This window comes from Moschus berezovskii, chromosome 16 (assembly GCF_049115385.1).
Source record: "Moschus berezovskii isolate FMDL1 chromosome 16, NW_MosBer_1.0, whole genome shotgun sequence".
In the NCBI taxonomy this organism is placed as follows: Eukaryota; Metazoa; Chordata; class Mammalia; order Artiodactyla; family Moschidae; genus Moschus; species Moschus berezovskii.
In genome coordinates this window covers 69,279,646-69,306,642 of record NC_142475.1, presented here as the reverse complement: position 1 = coordinate 69,306,642, position 26,997 = coordinate 69,279,646, and the positions used below count along the sequence as shown (strand labels likewise).

At 44.4% G+C, this 26,997-nt stretch overlaps 1 protein-coding gene across 8 annotated transcripts in view; it reads left to right on the top strand.

Moving 5' to 3' along the window:
- Nucleotides 1-1,613: 1,613 nt before the first annotated feature.
- The window catches only part of TRIM55 (tripartite motif containing 55), a 55,608-nt gene continuing 30,224 nt past the window's right edge, over nucleotides 1,614-26,997 (top strand). For all 8 annotated transcript variants that reach the window (XR_016039263.1, XR_008686686.2, XM_055431857.2 and 5 more), the window contains exons 1-4: nucleotides 1,614-1,934; nucleotides 2,461-2,633; nucleotides 14,887-15,052; nucleotides 17,541-17,636. Coding sequence is in view for 6 of the 8 variants with exons in the window: in XM_055431857.2 (XP_055287832.2) it covers nucleotides 1,767-1,934; nucleotides 2,461-2,633; nucleotides 14,887-15,052; nucleotides 17,541-17,636 (603 nt within the window). In the remaining 2 variants the exon portion in view is untranslated. The remainder of the gene's footprint in view (nucleotides 1,935-2,460; nucleotides 2,634-14,886; nucleotides 15,053-17,540; nucleotides 17,637-26,997) is intronic.

Genomic DNA, 26,997 nt, shown 5'->3' with positions numbered 1-26,997 from the left:
TGCTAAATAGATATTGAAAGGAGTAACAAAATTCTCCAAAGATCCCCGAAGCATTTATGAATCCATATAACTTATTACTAGCTAATAGAGCTTATTAGAGTCTCAATGAGCTTTTGGTGCACACAGCACTAAGGGCACAAATCACCAGTCACAGCAACCTACTCCTTACTGGTAATTAAGTACACACTGGGGCTGGTTAACAAATGTATCCATTGTATGCGATTTTTAAAATCAAGGAGAAATAAAGTGGCAAATTCATTACATAAAAAATAGACATGTATTTCTTATTTCATTTTTGATCTGATTTTAAATATTTAAATAAAACATATAGGAGAAACTGTTGTTTAACAAAATCCTGGCAAATATCAGAACTGATATTGATGAGTTAAGAGCAAACCAAGAATGATCAGAAATGACCAGGGAAACTATCATTTAAAAAAATCAACTTGGTAAATAAGACCAGTGCAAAAGGGTGTAGGTATTTCAGACCAGACAAAACCCAGGTATGGAAGCAGGACTCTATCTTCACTTCCATTGAAAATGGTGCTGATATCTGTCCCCCATTATATGGAAAATAAAATAAAATAATGGGTCTGCTACCCCATGTGCCACTGACTACCTCATTACTGGTTCTGGGAGCAAACTAAATTTACATTTTTAAATATTGTCAAAGTTTCTTTGTGTTTTGGGGCACGTGTGTGGGTGATGGGGTATGGGATTAAAGAAGAATAGGAAAAGGGGAGAGAAAGGAGCATACTAGATGTTTATGTTTTGGGGGTTTCTCTAAAGGTTTTTTTTTTTTTGGATGGGGACCATTTTTAAAGTCTTTATTGAATTTTTTACCATATTACTTCTGTTTTATGTTTTGGTTTGCTGGCCATGAGGCATGTAGGATCTTGGCTCCCTGACCAGGGATCGAAACCACACCCCCTGCACTGAAGTCTTAACCACTAGCTGCCAGGGAAGTCCCTAGAGCTTTATTATACAACTTTAAAGAAAAAAAAATTGAATTGTTAACCGGTGTTTAGATCTTTTAGAATTTTGTGAATAGTTATATGGTGAAAAGATTTGAAATCAGTTTTTAAGTTGGAACTTTTCCCATTTCACAACCCTCACAAAAATGAAATATTTACCACTAAGCAAGTCTTTTTAGTTGCTTACCCTTGAGAAGCCATGATAATGATATTCAAGACCTGTTCTGTTTGTTTTCACCGAAGACAGTGTGATCACGCTACTTTTGGTGACTTGCTTCCTAAATTCTCAAGGCAGAAATGGCATTGGTTTTACAGTGAGACTCCTGGACTACATTCTCCCCAGTCCTGGAAGCCCACCACCAAGTCCTTACTGAGCGCTCACAGAGGGCACAGCGCGGTTACTCGGCACCAACATTTGCATTTGTTGTTGACAACTGTCTGCTTCACCTCTTCTCCTTATAACCCCGTCTAAATGGGGTTTCTAATCCTCCCTCCCACCCACTCCCTTCACTCCCTGGGGAGGGACTGCTGGCCCCTGTTCTCTGTCACCTGTCAGAATCCATCCTCCTGTCACTGGCTTATATGGACAAGTCAGTCTGCTATCACGTGACCCTCGGCTGCTAAAAACAGCTCCGAGCGCCACCGTGAACCTGGGTCTGAAACAATGTCCTCCGCCGAAGGAAACGTAAAGGACACTTGATCACCCAATCCTTGGAATTATTTCCAGGTGTCACTTGCAGAAGCCGTTCGGAGCAGCCTTTCCCTGGCAGAGCACACAGGGACGGCCAGGAGATGAGCGCATCTTTGAATTACAAGTCTTTTTCCAAAGAGCAGCAGACCATGGATAACTTGGAGAAGCAGCTCATCTGTCCCATTTGCTTAGAGATGTTCACCAAGCCTGTGGTCATCCTCCCCTGCCAGCACAACCTGTGTAGGAAATGTGCCAGTGACATTTTCCAGGTAGGTTTGTTGGGAATGCAGAGGGTGGAAAAGGTTTTCCTCTTTTCACAGCGCTTAACTTTGAGGTGAATTTCTTTAGAAAGCTTTATAAGGTTGCCTTTTTTTTTTTTTTAAAAAAAGTTCTTAAAGTGATTTGCTTTGTGATTTGCTGTCAGACTTCTGCTCTCAAATCTAATTTTATTTCAATACTAAGAATCATATTTGTTTAAAAAAAAATGGAATCTGTTTCAAAATCTTGGGCAGTAAATGAATTACTGCCCAAGACATTAATGCTGGAGTTTCTAGCTGGAACTTTTGGTTATGAAAATGCTGGATGGAAAAGCACCTTGTGCTGAAAACGGTCCATTGCACTGTATCATGCTGGCCCACGGTTTCAGGCCACTTGCTCATGAGGCCCTGCGGGGTGATCTTGAGCAAGCTGAAAACAGGAGTTGATATTGTTTGTAGTGACAGAGAGGGAGAGAAAACCTGAGGAAAGCTACCTATGGCACTACTCAATCCCTCTTTTCTTGCTTGGCAAGAACAGGCCTCTAACCCATACCTGCCCACAAGAGGAGGCACCACTGTGGCCTCCGGGGGCCGGTTCCGCTGCCCATCCTGTAGACACGAAGTCGTTTTGGACAGACACGGGATCTATGGGCTTCAGAGGAACCTGTTGGTGGAAAACATCATTGACATCTACAAGCAGGAGTCCACCAGGTATGGTTCGTCCAAGTGTCAGACACGCTCGACGCTTGTTTTTGTTTGTTTTAGTGGGTCACTCTACTGAATGCTTATTCGTCAATCATGAGCTAATTGTTTTATGGGGAAATGTTTTTCCAAGTCAGTCTCTCCCAGTGGGAGTGAGAGTTCCTCTTGGGAGGAGAGGAGGAAACTGATGCCTGTGCCTTTGTATTTAAGGCACAGGTTTAAGACTGAAGTAACTCATTAACACTAATCTAGTTCAGACGGTATTGTTGAAAGAGGCATAATACTGCCCCCACCCCCAGCCTTGCCGTGTGTTAGTTGCTCAGTCGTGTCCGAGTCTTTGTGACGGCATGGACTATAGCCCACCAGGCTCCTCTGTTCATGGCATTCTCCAGGCAAGAATACTGGAGTGGGTTGCCATTCCCTTCTCCAGGGGATCTTCCCGATCCAGGGATCAAACCCAGGTCTCCTGCATTGTAGGTAGATTCTTTACCATCTGAGCCACCAGGGGAGTACACCTTGTACTACCATCCCTTGTAGATGTTTCTGCATGTCACAGGTCCTTTACAGCTCCAGAGTCTACATAGCCAAAAAACTAGAGTACAAAACTCTACAGAAAATGAAACAGAAATGGCATCTTCCAAAATCAGCCTGTTATTAGTTCAGACAGTCTCATTTTAAATTACCTAGAGGACAATAATAAAAACAAAACCTTCTAACAGAGTTAGTCATGGTATTGACTCTGGGAAGTAGCAAAGCAAAGCAGACTTCTGGGCTTTAGCAACTTAAGAGTTTAGAGACACGGGAGGAAAAAAAAAATGGAGCTCAGCTTGTTTCCCTATTCTCTAGGTTGTTCTTACTGTATACTCTTGGCATGTACCTGCTTATTGACCTGCAGCATCTACATCAGTCATTTTTAATTTTTTTGAAAAGGGCATTTTTATTCATCAAATCACACTGGCTATAGAATTCTTTTCCAAGAGACAACACTGCAGGAGTCCATTCCTAGAAGGCCTGGTGTGAAGGGCCCTTTTTCAACTGTACACAAGTTAGTCTGGTCCACAACGCTTGATAGAGATACTGGGACCATCTAGAAATGACCTCACTGTGCTTCCTAGTAGGAGACACAGATTCATGGAACATCTGCCAGGCTTGAAGAGCCTGGGGCTCTTAGAAGGAATGCTGTTCCATAAATAGAACATATAATTATTATAATCGCTATGGCTATTCATTTCTGCTTAAGATTCAAAACTAAATTAGATAGTGCCACGATATAGATGGCACTGGGAGGAAGAATTGCTGATGACAGACTGAGTCAGCAATTTCCCTGGCTTCCAAAATCTCTTGAGAAGGAAAGCACCACTGTTATAATTAAGGTCTGATCTCCTTTTATTTCATTACTTTAAGATACATACATCTATCTACTTTTTTTTTAAGAGACAGTGTACCTGTCTCTTTAAAAAGGTACACTGCCTCTTAAAAAAGTTAATCGGCCAATTAATAACCAACTGATTATTATGGCTGTTTATATAACATCTGATTCAGTGTCCGAGACAGTGCCTTGCACAGAATAGTTGCTCCCGAAGTGCCAGATGACCAAGCGACACCACAGACCCTCCTACACATTCTACTTATTGCGATAGCTTTCTGTTTTGCTATTTGCCCCAGTGAGAGCTTGAATGATGTGAAATAATAACCGTAACTGTTACGTAATCCAGAGAAGAGGGGATGTTAGCAGTTGCAGCATGAGTAAAACAAGACCCAGGCTGGTTTTAACTCTAAAGTCAGTGAAGCGCATCTGCTAAAACATAATGCACAAGTGAGCAAATTGTATAAAAACAATGAACTAAACTTCCAACATCAAAGCTCAGAGCTGAGTAGACTAGTGGTGTTTTTGTGATTATCAAATTCTTCTTATGCTACTGCTTCTTGAACCTCAGACTTGCTTTTGGGGCATTTTTAATTGGTAGCAGAACCACCAATTGTGCACAGGGCTCGGGCACATGTTTGGATATAAACACAGTTGTTTCCTGCGGGCTGGCAGCTTTACCAGACCAGAACCCTAAGCTTCAGGGTACAAGAGGAGACTCTGAAATCACTTGGATATACACAGTGAGATAAACCCTGACCCACATTGGGGTGGAGGCAGAAAGGGCAGGTGCTGGTCAACTCTGACCTCCCACAGAATGGCTAGAAATTGTAGATCTCGACAAAGCCGGGCCTTTTTGGGGGATGGGAGGCCCTCCGTGAAATGCAGCATGTGGGATCTAAGTTCCCTGACCAGGGATTGAATGCATGCCCCCTGCAGTGAAGCATGGAGTCTTCAATGCTGGACCACTAGGGAATTCCCAACCTGGCTTTCTTATCAAGCCTTCTACCAGCTGCTAAACTAGCCACAGTTCGGGGGTGGAAGTGGGGTGATGAGAGAAGGAACTAATTTCACCAATATTAATAATGAACACGATGAAAGTGAAAGTGTTAGTCGCTCAGTCCTGTCTGGATCTTTGTGACCCCATGGACTTAGCCTGCCAGGCTCCTCTGTTCATGGGATTTCCCAGGCAAGAACACTGGAATGGGTTGCCATTCCTGTTTTTGGGGGATCTTCTCAATCCAGATATCAAATCAGGTCTCCTGCATTGGAAGCAGATTCTTTACCATCTGAGCCACCAGAGAAGCCAATGAATATGATAATTAACTTTAAAATACAGTAAGCCAAACTAATATGTGTTGAATATATATCAGCCATAGTTCAGGGTGCTATACACATGAATCATGTATAATTCTTTAATTTTTACAGTCTTGTGAGGTTGTGATTATTATTGTTGTTCAGTGGCTCAGTTCAGTTCAGTTCAGTCGCTTAGTCGTGTCCGACTCTTTGTGACCCCATGAACCACAGCACGCCAGGCCTCCCTGTCCATCACCAACTCCCGGAGTTCACTCAAACTCATGTCCATCGAGTCGGTGATGCCATCCAGCCATCTCATTCTCTGCCGTCCCCATCTCCTCCTACCCCCAATCCCTCCTAGCATCAGACTCTTTTCCAGTGAGTCAACTCGTTGCATGAGGTGGCCAAAGTATTGCAGTTTCAGCTTTAGCATAAGTCCTTCCAATGAACACCCAGGATTGATCTCCTTTAGAATGGACTGGTTTGATTTCCTTGCAGTCCAAGGGACTCTCAAGAGTCTTCTCCAGCACCACAGTTCAAAAGCATCAATTATTCGGCGATCAGCTTTCTTCACAGTCCAACTCTCACATCCATACATGACCACGGGAAAAACCATAGCCTTGACTAGACGGACCTTGGTTGGCAAAGTAATGTCTCTGCTTTTTAATATGATGTCTAGGTTGGTCATAACTTTCCATCCAACGAGTAAGCGTCTTTAAATTTCATGGCTGCAATCAGCATCCGCAGGGATTTTGGAGCCCAAAAAAATAAAGTCTGACACTGTTTCCACTGTTTCCCCATCTATTTCCCATGAAGTGATGGGACCAGAAGCCATGATCTTCGTTTTCTGAATGTTGAGCTTCAAGCCAACCTTTTCACTCTCCTCTTTCACTTTCATCAAGAGGCCTATGAGTTCCTCTTCACTTTCTGCCATAAGGGTGGTGTCATCTGCATATCGGAGGTTATTGATATTTCTCCCAGCAATCTTGATTCCAGCTTGTGCTTCTTCCAGCCCAGCGTTCCTCATGATGTACTCTGCATATAAGTTAAATAAGCAGGGTGACAATATACAACCTTGACGTACTCCTTTTCCTATTTGGAACCAGTCTGTTGTTCCATGTACAGTTCTGACTGTTGCTTCCTGACCTGCATACAGGTTTCTCAAGAGGCAGGTCAGGTGGTCTGGTATTCCCATCTCTTTCAGAATTTTCCATAGTTTATCGTGATCCACACAGTCAAAGGCTTTGGCATAGTCAATAAAGCAGAAATAGATGTTTTTCTGGAATTCTCTTGCTTTCTCCATGATCCAGCGGATGTTGGCAATTTGATCTCTGGTGCCTCTGCCTTTTCTAAAACCTGCTTGAACATCTGGAAGTTCACGATTCACATATTGCTGAAGCCTAGCTTGGAGAATTTTGAGCATGATTTTACTAGCGTGTGAGATGAGTGCAATTGTGTGGTAGTTTGAGCATTCTTTGGCATTCCCTTTCTTTGGGATTGGAATGAAGACTGACTTTTTCCAGTCCTGTGGCCACTGCTGAGTTTTCCAAATTTGCTGGCATATTGAGTGCAGCACTTTCACAGCATCATCTTCCAAGATTTGAAATAGCTCCACTGGAATTCCATCACCTCCACTAGCTTTGTTCGTGGTGATGCTCTCTAAGGCCCACTTGACTTCACATTCCAAGATGTCTGGCTCCAGGTGAGTGATCACACCATCGTGATTATCTGGGTCGTGAAGATCTTTTTTGTACAGTTCTTCTGTGTATTCCTGACATCTCTTCTTAATATCTTCTGCTTCTGTTAGGTCCATACAATTTCTGTCCTTTATCGAGCCCATCTTTGCATGAAACGTTCCCTTGATATCTCAAATTTTCTTGAAAAGATCTCTTGTTTTTCCTATTCTGTTGTTTTCCTCTATTTCTTTGCATTGATCGCTGAGGAAGGCTTTCTTATCTCTCCTTGCTATTCTTTGGAACTCTACATTCAGATGCTTATATCTTTCCTTTCCTCCTTTGCTTTTCGCTTCTCTTCTTTTCACAGCTATTTGTAAGGCCTCCTCAGACAGCCATTTTGCTTTTTTGCATTTCTTTTCCATGGGGATGGTCTTGGTCCCTGTCTCCTGTACAATGTCACGAACCTCCATCCAGAGTTCATCAGGCACTCTATCTATCAGATCTAGACCCTTAAATCTATTTCTTACTTCCACTCTATAATTATAAGGGATTTGATTTAGGTCATATCTGAATGGTCTAATGGTTTTCCCTACTTTCTTCAATTTCAGTCTGAATTTGGCAATAAGGAGTTCATGATCTGAGCCACAGTCCACTCCTGGTCTTTCTTTTGCTGACTGTATAGAGCTTCTCCATCTTTGGCTGCAAAGAATATAATCAATCTGATTTCGGTGTTGACCATCTGGTGATGTCCATGTGTAGAGTCTTCTCTTGTGTTGTTGGAAGAGGGTGTCTGCTATGACCAGTGCATTCTCTTGGCAAAACTCTATTAGCCTTTGCCCTGCTTCATTTCGTGCTCCAAGGCCAAATTTGCCTGTTACTCCAAGTGTTTCTTGACTTCCTACTTTTGCATTCCAGTCCCCTATAATGAAAAGGACATCTTTTTTGGGTGTTAGTTCTAAAAAGTCTTGTAAGTCTTCATAGAACTGTTCAACTTTGGCTTCTTCAGCATTACTGGTAGGGGCATAGACTTGGATTACTGTAATATTGAATGGTTTGCCTTGGAAACGAACAGAAATCATTCTGTCGTTTTTAAGATTGCATCCAAATACTGCATTTTGGACTCTTTTGTTGACCATGATGGCTACTCCATTTCTTCTAAGGTAAGTGAAACCCAAATAAGACGGTAGGTATTGGGAGGGGGCATTAGAGGGCAGACACACTGAAATCATAATCACAAAAAACTAGTTAATCTGATCATATGGACCACAGCCCTGTCTAACTCAATGAAACTAAGCCATGCCGTTTGGGGCCACCCAAGACGGATGGGTCATGGTGGACAGGTCTGACAGAATGTGGTCCACTGGAGAAGGGAATGGCAAACCACTTCAGTATACTTGCCTTGAGAACCCCATGAACAGTATCAACAGGCAAAATGATAGGATACTGAATGAGGAATTCCCCAGGTCGGTAGTTGCCCAGTATCCTACTGGAGATCAGTGGAGAAATAACTCCAGAAAGAATGAAGGGATGGAGCCAAAGTGAAACAAATACCCAGTTGTGGATGTGACTGGTGATAGAAGCAAGGTCCAATGCTGTAAAGAGCAATATTGCATAGGAACCTGGAATGTTAGGTCCATGAATCAAGGCAAATTGGAAGTGGTCAAACAGGAGATGGCAAGAGTAAACGTTCAGTGGCTCAGTCCTGTCCAAATCTTTGTGACCCCATGGACTGCTGCACACAGGCTTCCCTGTCCTTCACCATCTCCCAGAGCTTGCTAAAACTCATGTTCATTAAGTCAGTGATGCCATCCAACCATCTCATCCTCTGTTGTCCCCTTTTCCTCCTGCTTTCCATCTTTCCCATCATCTTTTCTAATGAGTTGGCTCTTCACATCAGGTGGCCGAAATATTGGAGCTTTAGAGGTAACATCAGTCCTTCTGATGAATATTCAGGACTGATTTCCTTTAAGATGGGCTGGTTGGATCTCCTTGCTATCCAAGAGACTCTCAAGAGTCTTCTCCAACACCACAGTTCAAAAGCATCCATTCTTTAGCACTCAGCATTCTTTATGGTCCAACTCTCATATCCATACATGACTACTGCAAAATTCATAGCTTTGGCTATATAGACCTTTGTTGGCAAAGTAACATCTCTGCTTTTTAATATGCTATCTAGGTTGGTCATAACTTTTCTTCCAAGGAGCAAGCGTCTTTTAATTTCATGGCTGCAGTCGTCACCATCTGCAGTGATTTTGGAGCCCAAGAAAATAAAGTCTGACACTGTTTCCACTGTTTCCCCATCATTTGCCATGAAGTGATGGGACCAGATGCCATGATCTTAGTTTTTTGAATGTTGAGTTTTAAGCCAACTTTTTCACTTTCCTCTTTCACTTTCATCAAAAGGCTGTTTAGTTCCTCTTCACTTTCTGCCATAAAGGTGGTATCACCTGCATATCTGAGGTTATTGATATTTCTCCCAGCAATCTTGATTCCAGCTTGTGCCTCTTCCAGCCCAGCATTTTGCATGATGTACTCTGCATGTAAGTTAAATAAGCAGGGTGACAATATACAGCCTTGATGTAGTCCTTTCTCAATTTTGAACCAGTCCATTGTTCCATGTCTGGTTCTAATTGTTGCTTCTTGATCTGCATACAGGTTTCACAGAAGGCAGGTAAGGTGGTCTGGTATTTCCATCTCTTGAAGAGTTTTCCACAGTTTGTTGTGATCCACATAGTCAAAGGCTTTAGCACAGTCAATAAAGCAGAAGTAGATGTTTTTCTGGAATTCTCTTGCTTTTTTGATGATCCAACAGATGTTGGCAATTTGATCTATCATTCCTCTGCCTTTTCTAAATCCAGCTTGAACATCTGGGAGTTCACGGTTCCTGTACTGTTGAAGCCTCGCTTGGAAACTTTTGAGCATTACTTTGCTAGTATGTGAAATGAGTGCAATTGTGCAGTAGTTTGAACATTTATTGACATTGGGATGAAATTCTTTGGCACTGTCTTTCTTTGGGATTGGAATGAAAAGTGACCTTTTCCAGTCCTGAGGCCACTGCTGAGTTTTCTAAATTTGCTGGCACATTGAGTGCAGCACTTTAACAGCACCATCTTTTAGGATGTGAAATAGCTCAGCTGGAATTCTATCACTTCCTCTAGCTTTGCTTGTAGTGATGCTTCCTAAGGTTGTAGTGATTATTATTATCACCTTATTAAAATTTTTAAATATTTTATCCTGGTGGCTTAGTGGTAAAGAATATGCCTGCAATGCCAAAGATGCCTCCTGCACAGGAGACATAGGTTCAGTCTCTGGGTCGGGAAGATCCCCTGGAGAAGGAAATGACAACTCACCCCAGTATTCTTGCCTGGAGAATCCCATGGACAGAGAAGCCTTGGGATTACAAAAGAGTTGGACACGACTTAGTGACTAAACAACAGCAATGACAACTCAAAGCAATTTATGTGCATATACATAATTTTAAACATTCCAGTAGCACTACAAGGCCTCTAAAGAGAGCAGCATTCCTGGCCCTACCAGTCTCTTGGCCGCTAAGCCTCACCTCCCAGAGTCAGCCATGTTTAATTCTTTCAGTTTTTCTTCTGCTGTTTATCACCTAGAGCCCTGTGTCTAGGTGTCTAGCAGCTCCTCTCCCTGGATTTTTCAGTTTTAGATATTACTTACTGACTTCACTGAAGACAATGAGGGCTAAACCCTTTCGTGGTTGGGCTTCACTTTCTATGATACATTTACTTTCCCCTGGGATGAATCCCTTGTTTCCTAGATCCTTTGTCATCTCCTTTATTGGTTTACTGTATTGTTTTTGTGGAGCACATCCTTAAGTAATCCCCTAAAGTGTGCAAAAAGTTCCCTTTTCAGCCCTCCCCACTCTTTCACCTTCCGGGTGCCAGGACTCTGCAGTCCCAGGACCTTTACAGGGAAGCCTGTAAAACTGAGGCAGTTTGCTTCCTGCTTGCTTATCTCAAGAAGGCTATTGGCAGAACTAAGATGCAGTTCAAGCAGGTGACTTCTCTTTGTCAGATGTTCGCAATTTCCAGCATTTGCCTGCCATCTCTTCTTTGCTGTCACCTTGCTCATTTTTTTGTCCTTACTGATTTCTACCTTTTTATTCCCTTACTTGGCAACCCACTCCAGTGTTCTTGCCTGGAGAATCCCAGGGACGGGGGAGCCTGGTGGGCTTCCGTCTATGGGGTCACACAGAATCGGACACGACTGAAGTGACACAGCAGCAGCAGCAGCAGCATTCCCTTACTCTCATTTTAGTGGGATTTCAGCAGGAAATATAAATAAGTAAATGCTTATGTTATCCTGGCATATTTAATTAGAAGATACCTAGTCCAATTTTCAGACATGAGGAAAGGCTGAGCCTAGAAGAGTTGAAGGAACTTGCCTAAGGCCCCAAAGCCACCACATGGTGAAACTGAACTGGGATTAATTAAGCTTTGAGATCAGTTTGACTCTAAAGGTGATGCCTGAAATGTCAGCACCAGATGCCCATCCTTCAGGAAACTCCGGGATGGTCCCAGAGAGCAGAAGGAGCAGGCTACAGACTCCTAGAGACCAGTTTGCATGGAACAGTAGGGGGGCCACAGCCGGCATTTGGCTCTGAGTCCCAAACCACCGCTAAGAGCTTGGCCATGCTCAGCTCATGAAGTTGTCTTTATATCTTTATTCTATGCACCATGTTTGTCCCAAGTCTGTTACATGTTGTGAGGTGTCTGAATGTTTTCCTTCCACACCCAGGTGTAAGTGGGGGATGCCCCTCAGGCTGTATAGCCACACTGAACAAGAAAAGCCTAACAAGGAATATTGCAGGCAGTCCTTGGTCTGTATTGCATAATGAAAAAATCATCACAGTAAACAACTACATGAAGAGCCTGTGGCTGTTTCCACATTTTCAGTATTGCGCACACTGCAAGAGTCTGAGCTCTACAACATGGTCTCTGATCGGAGCTGCTGACTTTGGAATACCACACGGAACAAAGGCCACTTTTGGGGAATGTCTCGGGGGAAGGGCATCAGCAGTACCATCTCCCAGGAAAAGTGCTCCAGACTCTCGCTGACATTTATTCCAAGGTGGAGAGACACAGGAAGGAAGGTTTTAGAGGTGGTAAAGCCTTTGACGATGCAAAGACCAAATCACCACTCCTAGTCTCTAGCTAACCCCTGGACGTCTTTGTCATCTATTCTTAAGATATTTATTTATTTGGCTGCACCAAGTGTGAGTTTTGGCACTCAGGATCTTTAGTTGCAGCATGGAGGCTCTTAGTTGACACATGTGGGATCTAGTTCCCTGACCAGGGATTGAACTTGGGCTCCTTACATTGGGAGCACAGAGTCTTAGCCACTGAACCACCAAGTCCCACCTTTGTCGTTTAGAAATGGAGTCTTCAAGATGTCGTCTGGTCTCTTCCTTGGTCACTAAGGAGAGTCAGGTGACCAAGCTCTCCCCATTGTTCACATGCCTTCTCTAGAGGAGCCATTTTACTTTAGAGCATGGGAATACTGGCAAACTCCCTTCCGCCTTTCACTCACACATCCAGCAAATGTTTACTAAGCGCCAACTCTATGCAAGGCACTGTTTTTGGCACTGGGAACCCAGCAAAAGAAGACAACCCATGACCTCTGCCCTCTTGGAGCTCACGTCCCATTGGAGGAAACAGACAGACAATAATATATATAATGGGATAGCACATATGTGCTCAGTCGCTTAAGTCATATCCGACTCTTTTGTGACCCCATGGACTATAGCCTGCCAGACTCCTCTGTCTATGGGATTTCCCAGACAAGAATATTGGAATGGGTTGTCATTCTCTTCTCCAGGGTATCTTCCCAACCAAGGGATTAACCCACGTCTCCTGCATTGCAGGCAAACTCTTTACCACTGAGCCCCCTGGGAAGCCCCATAATGGGACAGTACTCAGTCTTAAAAAAGAATGAAATATTGCCATCTGCAGCAACATGGATGGACATAGAAAATACTATACTTAGTGAAGTAAGTCAGACAGAGCAAGACATTTTATGTTATCACATATGTGGTATCTAAAAAAATAATATAAATGAATCTACATACAAACTACACCTTTACAAACCAGAAGGAAACTCACACCAGACGTAGAAAACAAACTAATGGTTACCAGAGGGGAAAGGAAAAGGGGAGGAATAAATCAGGAATATGAGATGAACAGATGCAAACTGCTATACAAAAAATAGATAAGCAACAAGCATTTACTGAAAACCACAGGGAATATATTCAGTATCTTGTAATAACCTATAATGGAAAATAATCTGGAAAAAATACATATAAAACTGAATCACTCTGCTGTACAAACCTGAAACTAACACAATATTGTAAATCAAGTATACTTCATTAAGATAAAAATTCAGTCCCAAATCTGAGATGCTTCTAAATAATCATGTGTGAGGAAAAATGAAGAAAGCTTTTGAATTTGTATTTAATTTTTCAAACACATGTGAAAACTATTAACAGCCTCAGGCTTTGGATAGGTCATATCCAAATTCCAGATTTCGTAGGCTCTACTTCCAGTAGACTGGACTCCCCACCATGGTCTCCAGAGGGAGCGTAAAACACCATAGATGACACAGTTTTGACCTTGATGTGACACCTAAGCCTTGCTGATGGTCAGGAGAGCACACGACTGTGTGAACCTGGGCTCCTCCAGGTGATTCTGCAGCCAACAGTTTATCCTTAAGCACCAATGCCTTGCACTGCCCTCCTCTGCCTCTTCAGAGCTTGGTCATCGTATCACTAGCACATTCAAACCCAATGTCCCATTATTACCTTGGCAGCACTGAAAAGCTTTGGTTGGTGCTGACCTATTGGGAAAACTGAAACTTGGCAATTATCTGTGAAATTTGCACTTCCGGTTTACCACCACATCCCAGAACAGCATTTTGCATTTTCCTTATTGCCTCAAGTGCTCAGTATAATTGTTCACATCCACTGAGCACAGACTACCTACTCCTAACCACTGCTGAGAACTCAGGAAGTTAAATAAATTTAATTTTCTGGGCTAATGGTAGGAGGAGACCCAAACAAATTAACAAAGCACTCACTGACCTTTCCCCTGTTACATACAACTACTTCCAACCAGCATGGAGGTAAATGATCAGAGATCTGGGCTTCCCCAGCCTAGAGCTCTCATTTCTTCTGCAGGGGCCAGAGGCCACAAGGATGGGGAGATGGGCCTCAGAGCTGCTGCTGCTGCTAAGTCACTTCAGACGTGTCCAACTCTGTGTGACCCCATAGATGGAAGTCCACCAGGCTCCCCTGTCCCTGGGATTCTCCAGGCAAGAACACTGGAGTGGGTTGCCATTTCCTTCTCCAATGTGTGAAAGTGAAAAGTGAAAGTGAAGTCTCTCAGTCATGTCCCACCCCTAGCGACCCCATGGACTGCAGCCTACCAGGCTCCTCCATCCATGGGATTTTCCAGGCAAGAGTACTGGAGTGGCTTGCCATTGCCTTCTCCGGGCCCTCAGAGCTAGTGCACACTTAAGATTTTGTTTTCAGCTGCCTCCTTGTCTTTACCCGGATTTGTAATATATCTTTTAAGAGACTCGTGAACTTGCTGGAGTTGCACTAGCTGGTTTTTAAATCTTGAAGTCAGTCATGGGGAAGCCCTCACACCACAGAAACTGGCAAAAGCTACAAGTCAGAGTTTCCATGTCCTCACCCCCAGGCTGGTTAAGTTGGTTAATTAGTCAGGACGCTGCTGCTAAACCCATAGGGAATTTGGAGGGCTCTGAGCACGTAAAAGGGGCCCTGGTAGTCGCTGGTGTAGGGTTGCTGGGGGATACAGGCATTGGGGGTGGGGAGGGAGGTTCAGTCAACCATGCTCAGTTGTGCTGCAACCTGAGCTGATTCATCCATCTTACCTCCTCCCAGACCAGAAAAGAAGTCCGACCAGCCCATGTGTGAGGAGCATGAAGACGAGCGCATCAACATCTATTGTCTCAACTGCGAAGTGCCCACCTGCTCTCTGTGCAAGGTCTTCGGGGCACACAAGGACTGCCAGGTGGCTCCCCTCACTCACGTGTTCCAGAGGCAGAAGGTAACACGCCCTCCTGCCCCTCCGCCAAAGCCCCTTCCAAGTGTGATTGAAGGAGAGGACAGGCAGGACCACAGGGCCCTGAGGCTGTGGGGGAGAGGGGGGTGTTGGCAGAGCCGGAAGGACTGCTGCATGCCCGGGAGAGCGGTGGGGGAGGGAAGGGTGCAGAGGATCAGGAAGGGGTGTGAAGGGGAGGAGTCTCTATTTTTCCACCATTACAGGTTGTTTAAGATGAATACAATTATGGGGCCCAGTCCCAGCTCAAGCTGCTCAAACACTGAGGTTCAGCCCATAGGAAATAAAAGGATAACTTCTTACTCCAGTCTCAGAATATTTTTCTTTGTTCATCAACCAAAGATTCCTTTGGCCCTCCTCAAGGCCTCTTCTCCCCCACTCCTATCTGGTGGAGTTACAATGACTGGCATTTTGTTAAATGTTTCCTTAGGCTAGTCCTCCTGCCTGGGTTAAAGTGACCCCCTAGGTCAGCCCAGAAGCCTCCTTTGGGTCTGACACATGCCACCCTTACACCCCTTCCCCACCCCCCTCCAGGGCCTCAGCATCACCCCCTCATTATGAGCAAATATGGGGTGTCCCAGCTTATCACTAACCTGCCAGCCTACAGCCCACAGGCAAGTAGGAACTTACCCATCTGATGCAAATGAATGAGGGATTGTGGGCTCAGAGAGCTGTGACCTAGTCTTAGCATCTAGGATTTGAGCAGCTCCACATCTCAGCTTCTTCCTCTAAAAATCACAGATTCCACAGTTAGTGTTTTACTGACCAAATATAGAACGGGAATCAAATTTGGAAGTCAAACCTTTGGGCGACACCAGTTACAACCAGTGAGTACTAACTGCTAAAGAAGCAGGATTTAGCAAAATACCTATACAGTTATTGTTCTATCCACTTATGACTTACCTGCCTTTTCCTTTTACCTGTCCCTCCCCAAAGTCAGAGCCTATTAGAACTGAATGGTACCTGGGTCACACCATTCCCCTCAGAGCCCTGAGACCATGAGGGATGGACAGAGGCAGGTTGACAGGACTTCTGTTCTGCTCCTGTTTGGCCAGAGCAGCATTATTTGATCCATTGGGATTATATATTAGTTCCCATTTGGAAAAAGTGTTCTGCAGCTTTAAAAGGTTTTACCACCACTGTTCTGGTCCAGTCTTCTCACTTTATGTGTGAGACAAATAGGGTCCAAACTGTTTCCATAGTTTGCCCAACATCACAGAGAAGCTAAAGGCAGAGTTGGACCAAGCATGTAGGTTTCCTGAGTCCCATTCATTCCCTAAGTATGAACAGTGGAATCGCTTCAGGTCAGAAGAGTCTGAGGGGAATTTTAAGCTAAAAAAATGTTTTCCCTTAGAAACAGTGCAATGTTAGTTTCAAATCTGTAATGACTGAGTCTAGTATACGAGTATTTGTTTGCATCTAGCACGGAGAAGGGTGCATCACAGGTACTGGGTGAATAAATGAAATATTTCCCTAGTAAAACTAACCCTGAAGGCTTCCTGGTGGTCCAGTGGTTAAGAATCCACCTGCCAGTGCAGGGGACATGGGTTCAATCCCTGGTTGGGGAAGATCCCACATGCTGTGGAGCTACTAAGCCCATGTGCCACAACTACTTCTCACGCTCTGCAACAAGAGAAGCCACTGCAATGAGAAACCTGTGCACCACAGCAAAGAGCAGCCTGCACTCGTGGCAGCTAGAAGAAGCCTGCATGCAGCAACAAAGACCAGCATAGCCAAAAATAAATATGTAAATTTAAAAAAAATAAAAACTGATCCTGAGCTGCACTAATTAAAGGTCCAAATAATTCATGTTGGACCCCTGATGTCACATATTGGTCTCCATTCAATTTATAAACAGTTCTTAGAATTATTTAGCTTGAATGTGCTATTCGCTGTCTATGGCCTATAATTCAGTGTTCTTAATGTTTTTGGCAGGGTCACAGTCTTCATTAAGAATTTGATGAAAACTGTGAAGCTTCTTCCCAGGAAAATGCATTTATACACCCATCCTTCCAGGATTTTATTTATAAGGTTAGGAGGTTCTCAGACCTCCCAGCCTCACTGTTCCTCATTAGGGGGTTCTGTGGACCCTAGAATGAGAACTCATGAGAACGCACTAAGATGAATCCATACTCAGTGAGGGACTGCTGCTGCTGCTGCTAAGTCACTTCAGTCGTGTCCGACTCTGTGTGACCCCATAGACGGAAGCCCACCAGGCTCCCCCGTCCCTGGGATTCTCCAGGCAAGAACACTGGAGTGGGTTGCCATTTCCTTCTCCAATGTGTGAAAGTGAAAAGTGAAAGTGAAGTCGCTCAGTCGTGTCCGACCCTTAGCGACCCCACGGACTGCAGCTTACCAGGCTCCTCCATCCATGGGATTTTCTAAGCAAGAGTACTGGAGTGGCTTGCCATTGCCTTCTCTGAGTGAGGGACTAGAAAACCCCTAAAATCTTGAATCCCTCTTTTTTCTCCATTAGTCCGAGCTCAGTGATGGCATTGCTGTCCTAGTGGGAAGCAACGATCGGGTCCAGGGGGTGATCAGCCAGCTGGAGAGCACCTGTAAGACGACTGAGGTGAGTCAAGTGGCTTCAAGGGAGGGTAAGCCACGCCTAAGCTCCTGGGGTTTTGTGGTTCCCTCGACACAACCGTAGAAATCCCTGCTCCAACATTTCAGTCTTTCCTTATAGAATGACCTCCCTTCCGCATGCGTGCGGGCTAAGTTGCTTCGATCATGTTCAACTCTTTGTGACCCTATGACCACAGTCCACCAGGCTACTTTGTCCATGGGATTTTCTAGGCAGTGGTTGCCTTGCTCTCTTCCATGGGATCTTCCTGACCCATGGATTGAACCCACATCTCTTATGTCTCCTGCATTGCAGGTGGGTTCTTTATCACTAGAGCCACCTGGGCAGCCCAACCTCCTTCCTGATGTGTCACTAAAATATTCACCTCCTGGCACAGGAAGAGAAGATACCCCATGAGGCAACAAGGCAGATTTTACCACATTTATCAAGGTGGTGGTTACATGTGGTGGTGTTTCTTGGGCAACCCCATTATAAAGGATTAGTTACAAGAAATATCAATTTAGGGACTTCCCTGGTAGTCCAGCGGTTAAGACTCTGAACTTCCAATGCAGGGGTTCTGAGTTCAATCCCTGGTCCAAGAACTAAGATCTCACATGCCACATAGCATGGCCAAATTGAAAATAAAAAAATCAGTTTCCAAGTAATGACAATGAGTGTCGTTAAAGCAAAAATTTTTTGTGGGAATCCAAACGGTCTTAAGAAATGCTGTTTGGTACTTTAGAAAAGTTATGTGCAGATTTGAGCTGTGTGGTGGTGTTGTTTAGTCTCTAAGTCGTATCCAATGTTTGCAACCCCATTGACTATAGCCCCCCGGGCTTCTCTGTCCATGGGATTTCCCAGGCAAGAATGCTAGAGTGGGTTGCCATTTCCTTCTCCAGGGAATCTTCCTGACCCAGGTACTGAACCTGCATCTCCTGCATTGGCAGACAGATTCTTTACTGCTGAGCCACCAGTGAAGCCCAGTGTTCCATTTACCTGTATTCTTACAAAATGTGTATTGCTATATGCATGTCTTTTAATTTTATAAATGGTATTGTGTTGTACTTCTCATTCTGCTTAATTTTTTTTTAAACTAAGCATATGCTTTAAGATCCATTCACATGTACATTCATTCCTTCAGTTTTCTCCTGGGAAAATAGAACAAAGTATCCATTTTATAGAGTTTAACCATGAAAAGTTAAATAAGCATAAGCATAATGCTTAACACAGTGCCTGGCATATGGAGAGTCACTGATAAATACCCTAATCTGACCATTTTATTGCTTGAAAGGTGAATTCTATCAAAAGGTAAAGGCCTGTTCCTAGATAACTTCAGGACATCATCTCATTTTAGATTTACACATCACTGAAGTCAGTATCCTCTCTTCTCCATACTCATATTCCTGAAAAGACTCATGATGGATTTGGAACTGGTTTATAGAAGGAAAGTTTCCTCTTGGTGAAGAGCTCAAAGAGATTCTGAAATGGACAAACTTTTTTTCCCCTTTTTTCTTATTCACAGAAAAGGCCCAATAGACTTTATCATTAGGCCATGAATCAGCACTTGGTATGGTACCACCCTGAGTCTTGAGTGTATGAATAGCAGTGTGTTGCTTATGGGCAGTGAGTTCATCTCTATACCCATCTCTATTCAGACCTTCATCAGAGACCTCCATCAGGGGAATGGGCTTTCTGTCTGGATGTTGAGGCTGGAAAACAAAAACAAGAAAAGCCCTGGGTGACACACTGCCGTTGAACAAGTTCAAAGGTCTTAGCTCTATTTAGACAGCGTCAGAGGACACTGAGGATGAGGAGAGACTTGACAGCAGGTTCTCTTCCTGGAGGCTGGTCAGTGGCACAGGAGGAAGCAGCTGGTTTTTCTTACATTGAGAACAAGATGAGAAGGAACAGGTCTGGAGCTCTGCCCGCAGGAAGGAGTTAGTGTCAATATCAGGATGAACTTTCTGGCAATGAAGGTCAGCATTATCACCCCTCTTATTCCTAATAAAAACACTGGGTGAATAGACACCCTTTTACAAGTATTTTCAAGTTCCCTGGAGGAACGCATGTCATCGTCCCCCTCCAGACTTCAAAATGAGTCTGCAAATTGGTATGTGTATGTGTTAAATCACTCAGTCGTGTCCGACTCTTTGTGCCCCCCATGGACTGTAGCCCGCCAGGCTCCTCTGTCCATAGAGTTCTCCGGGCAAGGATACCTGGGCTGCTATTCCCTTCTCCAGGGGATCTTCCCAACCCAGGGATTGAACCCAGGTCTCCTGCATTGCAGGTGGATTCTTTACCTTCTGAACCACCAGGGAATAAGGAGGTTTAAAAGTGTCTATCCCTTTTACTTGTTTAATTCACTTCTGGAATTTTAACTTAAGATGAAAAAGTGGTATATAAACAGGGCAGAATGTCTGTATTCATAAATAACTCCAGATACATTCAGCGGGGGGGAACTGTCAGAAACCCAAAGTCTAAGAGTAGTAAATAGTGGGACTACAAGTGATTTTCAAGGCCTTCCATACATATTCCTGCACTTCTCATGTTCCTAAAACGAGCCTGAGATTTTTAATAACCAGTAGAGTAAGGGGAAAAAGAATACACGAATGAATATGGCTCAGATAGGCACAGTTCTTTCAGATTAGTTCAAGTGTCTCACCTGGAAATGTAGGGGTTGGCTCAGAGCCCCAGGAGATCTCGGACTTTATGATTCCTACCTGGGCTCCAAAATCACTGCAGATGGTGACTGCAGCCATGGAATTAAAAGACACTTGCTCCTTGGAAGAAAAGCTATGACCAACCTAGACAGCATATTAAAAAGCAGAGACATTACTTTGCCGACAAAGGTCCATCTAGTGAAAGCTATGGTTCTTCCAGTAGTCATGTATGGATGTGAGAGTTGGAAAATGAAGAAAGCTGAGCACCAAAGAATTGATGCTTTTGAACTGTGGTGTTGGAGAAGACTCTTGAGAGTCCCTTGGACTGCAAGACGATCCAACCAGTCCATCCTAAAGGAAATCAGTCCTGAATATTCATTGGAAGGACTGATGCTGAAGTTCCAGTACTTTGGCCACGTGATGTGAAGAACTGACTCACTGGAAAAAGACTCTGATTCTGGGACAGATTGAAGGCAGGAGGAGAAGGGGATGACAGAGGATGAGATGGTTGGATGGTATCACTGACTCAATGGACATGAGTTTGAATGAACTCTTGGAGTTGGTGATTGTCGGGGAAGCCTGGCGTGCTTCAGTCCATGGGGTCGCAAAGAGTTGGACACGACTGAACTGACTGAACTGATGCAAACATCCTCCATTTGAAGAGGCCTTGAGTGCAGAGACACAGTCATAGATGGCCCCCCCGAGCACCTGGAATCACTAAGGTGGCAGTCTGCAGAGCCAGAACCACCTCCCAGGCCCACCAGCAGGGCAGCACATAGTGAAGCACATGAGGTTCTGCCCCGCCAAGCAGGTAAATTCTGTACCAGGGCCAGGGTCCCAGAGTGTCTGCTTCTCCTGTCCTTCCTGGCTTGGTTGTTTTCCTTTCTGGTTCCATTCACCACCTGCCTGGAAACATCTTCTGAGAAGCCGTGTGTGGCTCCCAGCCAAAGTGTGGGGCACTGTTTTGGAGCATTCTCTTTTCTGATTGATGAAGAGCACCAGAGGGACAGGAACTAGAGCAGCCCTAGGGGTGGGCAGCATCCTTCCCTAATTACACACCCTCTCCCTATGGGGCCCTGACACCTGCCCTTTGAGTGTAGCCTATTCCTTGTGATGTCTAATTTTGTCCCTAATCATGTAATGTCTTGCAGGGTTAGGCTGGGCAAGCACCCAGCCTAGAACCAGCCCCTGAGATGTTGAGTTTAGAGACAGACCCACTCGGGATTCTTGCTTTACAAATCACGTGTGCCACTGATGTGAGCTTGAGTGGCAACGGGAGTGGCTTTGAGATGGATCCCAGTCATGAAGGGCAATCTGAAAACTGCATTGTGGGGAGTGGCGTTCCCTTTTTGCTGTGGGCTGAAGGTAGATGGAGGAACTGTGGTTTTCTTAGTCCTCCTGGCTCTGAGACATTCTCTGAGCTCATGATGGCCTTGTTGGAGGGCCTTCCAGGCTGTTTTAGACAAGCCCAGCATGATCGAAAGCTCTATTTACCTCTCCAGACCTGGAGCTCTTCTGGGACAGACTGGGACAGGGGAGGGGGCTGCTGGTAGGGGTGGAGAATTGCACTGCCTCGGGAGCTCTCTGCTTCCAGAAACATGTGCTTGACTATCATTCCTCATTCCTGGAAAATGTTTCTTCCCTCTTGTCTTTACAAAAGGCACCTATCCTGTTGTTCTTTGGTGCTCAGTTGTGTCTCTTTTCGACCCCATGGACTGCAACACACCAGACTTCCCTGTCCTTCACCATATCCCAGAGTTTGCTGAAACTCATGTCCATTGATTTGATGATGCTATCCAACCATCTTGTCCTCTTGTGCCCTTCTCCTCTTACCCTCAATCTTTCCCAGCATCAGGGTCTTTTTTAATAAGTCAGCTCTTCACATCAGGTGGCCATAGTATTGGAGCTTCAGCTGCAGCATCAGTCCTTCCAATGAATATTCAGGGTTGATTTCATTTAGGATTGATTGGTTTGATCTCCTTGCTCTCCAAGGGACTCTCAAGAGTCTTCTCCAGCACCACAATTCGAAAGCATCAATTCTTGGCACTTGGCCTTCTTTATGATCCAACTGTCACATCCATACATGACTACTGAAAGGTCACCGGAAAACCAAGAGAGCAGGCTATTCGCACTAGCCCTCCCTAGGCAGCCAGGCTAGAATTGTTTTGTGTGGATGCCCATCTAGGGGAAACAGCTAAAAATATTTGATCTTGAGCTCTTCCAGTATCTGAAAACTACCACCTTTAATAAAATCATCCAATGATTTTGCAATGACAACAAATCCATTATATTTCCAAAACGGTGATTTTTTTTTTCTTTTTTTGGCTGCACCACACAAGCATGTGGGATCTTAGTTTCCTGACCAGGGACTGAACCCACGTCCACTTCATTGGAAGTACATAGTCTTATCCACTGGACTGCTAGAGAAGTCCCTCCAAAACAGTGGTTTTACCTGAACAGCTTTGAGACATTGTCCATGCAGTTACAAATATAAAGTAATGAATATAATGACAATCATTTTAATAAGCAGGCCAGAATTTTTCAAGCATCCTAACAGATGCTTGAAGAACATATTTCAGAGGTTTGAATTTTAACTGTGCCACTTAATGATATAACCTTGGGCAAGTTACTTCTGCTTCCAGTCCTTCACCCGCCTCAGTGGTACAGGAGGGTTAATAAACTCTTTACAGTGTTGCTGTGATCACTAAGTGGGATAAGAGGCACTTGCTGGGGGCTCCCAAAGTGTTACCTTGTATAGTTCTCACACTCCGCTTGGAAAGAGCACACTTCACCTAATGATGCTAATAATCATTTGAGCTACTGGAGCATCTTTTAAATGGTGTTAGAATAAGGCTTCAAGATCTTGACCAACTGCGATGGCAGGGTGAAGCTCCCTGCAGTGGGAAAAACTGAAAGTGAATGGAAGTAGATATTAGCTCTATGCTCTGGGGCTTTGTGATAACTTGAAATATTGGCGACAGAGGGAGGCTGGGCCCCTTCCAGGAAAGGTGCCAACTCTCCACAGCAGACTAGAGTGAGTGAAACAGCTGCATGGCTGGCCTTGAGCTGGTCTTGTGGTTTCAGTGACTCGAGGGGCTCAAGTCAGGGCTGGTACACCTAACCCTCAGCCTTTGGAGGGTTTCTCAAGGATCTTCTAAATGATCTGGACTAGCCCAGAAAACCTCTAATGCCAGGAACACCTTAAGTTATAGCATAATTATTCTTCCGACATGAAGTGGGTGGCAACACCACGTGGTGGGAAAGAGCCTAAGTTTGGGAGTCCTGAGACCCCTGGCCATTGAACAGAGTTCTTCTGCTAATGCTGCACAGAGGTGCTGAGCTGGTGTGGGAGAGGCTGAACACCAGTCTATGACCCTCGAGGGGTGGTGGTTTTCTAATTTGTCTGCCCCTTTTCTAGGGAAGCCTGTCAGAGACCAGGGTTATCATCCTATAGTCTGCATTCATGGGGCTTCTCTCATGTGTTCATGACTAGAATTGGGCTTTACCAATGAGGGGTTGACCTTGAATTCCTCAGGAGAATCATCCTACTTTAATATAGTTTTTCTTGACATGATTAACCTACTGTCTGATTTGGGGCAGGTGTTGAGGGGAGAAGGAATGAAACCCTGTTTGGTTTAATGAAGATAATTTGGAGGTTCAGTTCAGTTCAGTTCAGTCGCTCAGTCGTGTCCGACTCTCCGCGACCCCATGAATCACAGCACGCCAGGCCTCCCTGTCCATCACCAACTCCCGGAGTTCACTCAAACTCATGTCCACAGAGTCGGTGATGCCATCCAGCCATCTCATTCTCTGTCGTCCCCTTCTCCTCCCGCCCCCAACCTTTCCCAGCATCAGAGTCTTTTCCAGTGAGTCAACTTGTCGCATGAGGTGGCCTACTATATGTCAAATGAGGCTAGGTGGAACCTTCCAGACCCAGAGCCGCTGTTTTGAACAAAGGTGTCTGGAAAGTTGAGGAATGTGGTTGAGATATGAATGGGCTGGGTCGAGTCACAGTTGCTCAGCGACAAGTGGTGGGCTCAAAGCTTATCTTCAGCTCTATTTTGGTCACAGAGTCATGCGCCTTACATGGCAAGAGCAGTAGACACAATTGTCTTAGGCTTTCCTGTCATGGCCATGGCACAGTCCCAAGCTGGGACTGACGTCACTGGGCTAGAATGTATAATTCACATTTCAGTGCTATTGATGATCATTCTGAAACTTGCCCCACGTGGAAAAAAGTGTTTTATGTATAAAGAGGCACTTCACAGTCTGAAGACTCCAAATATCTCCTCATTTACCTAAAGTTGTAGAGCCTTTGGAACTGCAGAGCCAGAAGGGACCTTAGCAATCATCTAAGCCCATCTCTTATTGTACAGATTAAAAAACCAAACCTGCCCTGAGTTAAATGTTGTCCCTGAAATTGCCTAGCTATTTTTTGCTGTTTTCTTTTGAGTGTTGAATGAAGAAGACGTTTTGAGCATCCACATAAATACATGCCTTTGGAAGAGAACACAGTATTGATAGAAACTTGTGAGTGAGGACTGAGGATTCCTAAACACCAGTCATATTTCATTCATCCAATTGCTCAGAACGTGTTCTTCACATGTACATTATATACCTTTTTCTGACACATAACGCTTTGAAATTGTGATGAGATAAACAGAAAAAATGTTCCTGCTCTCAGGAAGGGTTTATTCCAGAGGAGGAGTTTAGACAGTAAGACAAACAAATAAGATTGTTTTCAGAGAGGAATAAATGCCAGGGGAAAGGGTGAGCCAATGAAAAGTTTGTAAGACCCCCTCAGACAACCATTTTGCCTTTTTGTATTTCCTTTTCTTGGGATGGTCTTGACCCCTACCTCCTGTACAGTGTCACAAACCTCCATCCATAGTTCGTTAGGCACTCGATCAGATCTAATCCCTTGAATCTATTTCTCACTTCCACTGTATAGTTGTAAGGGATTTGATTTAGGTCATACTTGAATGGTCTTGGAGAAGGAAATGGCAACCCACTCCAGTGTTCTTGCCTGGAGAATCCCAGGGACGGGTGAGCCTGGTGGGCTGCCATCTGTGGGGTCGCACAGAGTCGGACACGACTGAAGTGTTTTGAAATTGAAATTGAATGGTCTGGTTTTCCCTAATTTCTTCAATTTAAGTCTGAATTTGGCAATAAGAGTTCATGATCTGAGCCACAGTCAGCTCCCAGTCTTGTTTTTGCTGACTGTATAGAGCCTCTCCATCTTTGGCTACAAAGAATATAATCAATCTGATTTTGGTATTGACCATCTGGTGATGTCCTTGTGTAGCGTCTTGTGTTGTTGGAAGAGGGTGTTTGCTATGACCAGTGTGTTCTCTTGGCAAAACTCTATTAGCCTTTACCCTGCTTCATTCTGTACTCCAAGGCCAAATTTGCCTGGTACTCCAGTTATCTCTTGACTTCCTACTTTTGCATTCCAGTCCCCTATGATGAAAAGGACATCTTTTTAGGGTGTTAGTTCTAGAAGGTCTTGTAGGTCTTCATAGAACCGTTCAACTTCAGGTTCTTCAGTATTACTGGTTGGGACATAGACTTGGATTACTGTGATATTGAATGGTTTGCCTTGGAAACAAACAGAGATCATTCTGTCGTTTTTGAGATTGCATCCAAGTACTGCATTTCTGACTCTTTTGTTGACTATGATGGCTACTCCAATTCTTCTAAGGGATTCTTGCCCACAGTAGAAGATAAAATGGTGATCTGATCACCCATTCCAGTCCATTTTAGTTCGCTGATTCCTAAAATGTTGATGTTCACTCTTGCCATCTCCTGTTTGACCACTTCCAATTTGCCTTGATTCATGGACCTAACATTCCAGGTTCCTATGCAATATTGCTCTTTACAGCATCGGAGTTTATGTCCATCACCAGTCACAGCCACAACTGGGTGTTGTTTTTGCCTTGGCTCCATCTCTTCATTCTTTCTGGAGTTAATTCTCCACTGTTCTCCAGTAGTATACTGGGCACCTACCAACCTGCTGCTGCTGCTGCTGCTGCTGTTAAGTTGCTTCAGTCATGTCCGACTCTGTGCGACCCCATAGACCACAGCCCACCAGGCTTCCCCGTCCCTTGGATTCTCCAGGCAAGAACACTAGAGTGGGTTGCCATTTCCTTCTCCAATGCATGAAAGTGGAAAGTGAAAGTAAAGACACTCAGTCGTGTCTGACTCTTAGCGACCCCATAGACGGCTCCTCTGTCCATGGGATTGTCCAGGCAAGAGTACTGGAGTGGGTTGCCATTGCCTTCTCCACCTACCAACCTGGGGACTTCATCTTTCAGTGTCCTAACTTTTTGCCTTTTCATACTGTTCATGGGGCTCTCAAGGCAAGAATATTGAAGTGGTTTGCCATTCCCTTCTCTGTGGACCACGTTTTGTCAGAACTCTCCACCATGACCCATTTGTCTTGGGTGGCCCTACACAGCATGGCTCATAGTTTCATTGAATTCAATAAGGCTGTGGTCCATGTGATCAGATTGGTTAGTTTTCTGTGATTGTGGTTTTCAGTCTGTCTGCCCTCTGATGAATAAGGATAAGAGGCTTATGGAAGCTTCCTGGTGGGAGAGACTGACTGAGGGGGAAACGGTCTTGTTCTGATGGGTGGGGCTGGGCTCAGTAAATCTTCAGTAAATTTCCCAGTAGTCATGTATGGATGTGAAAGTTGGACTATAAAGAAA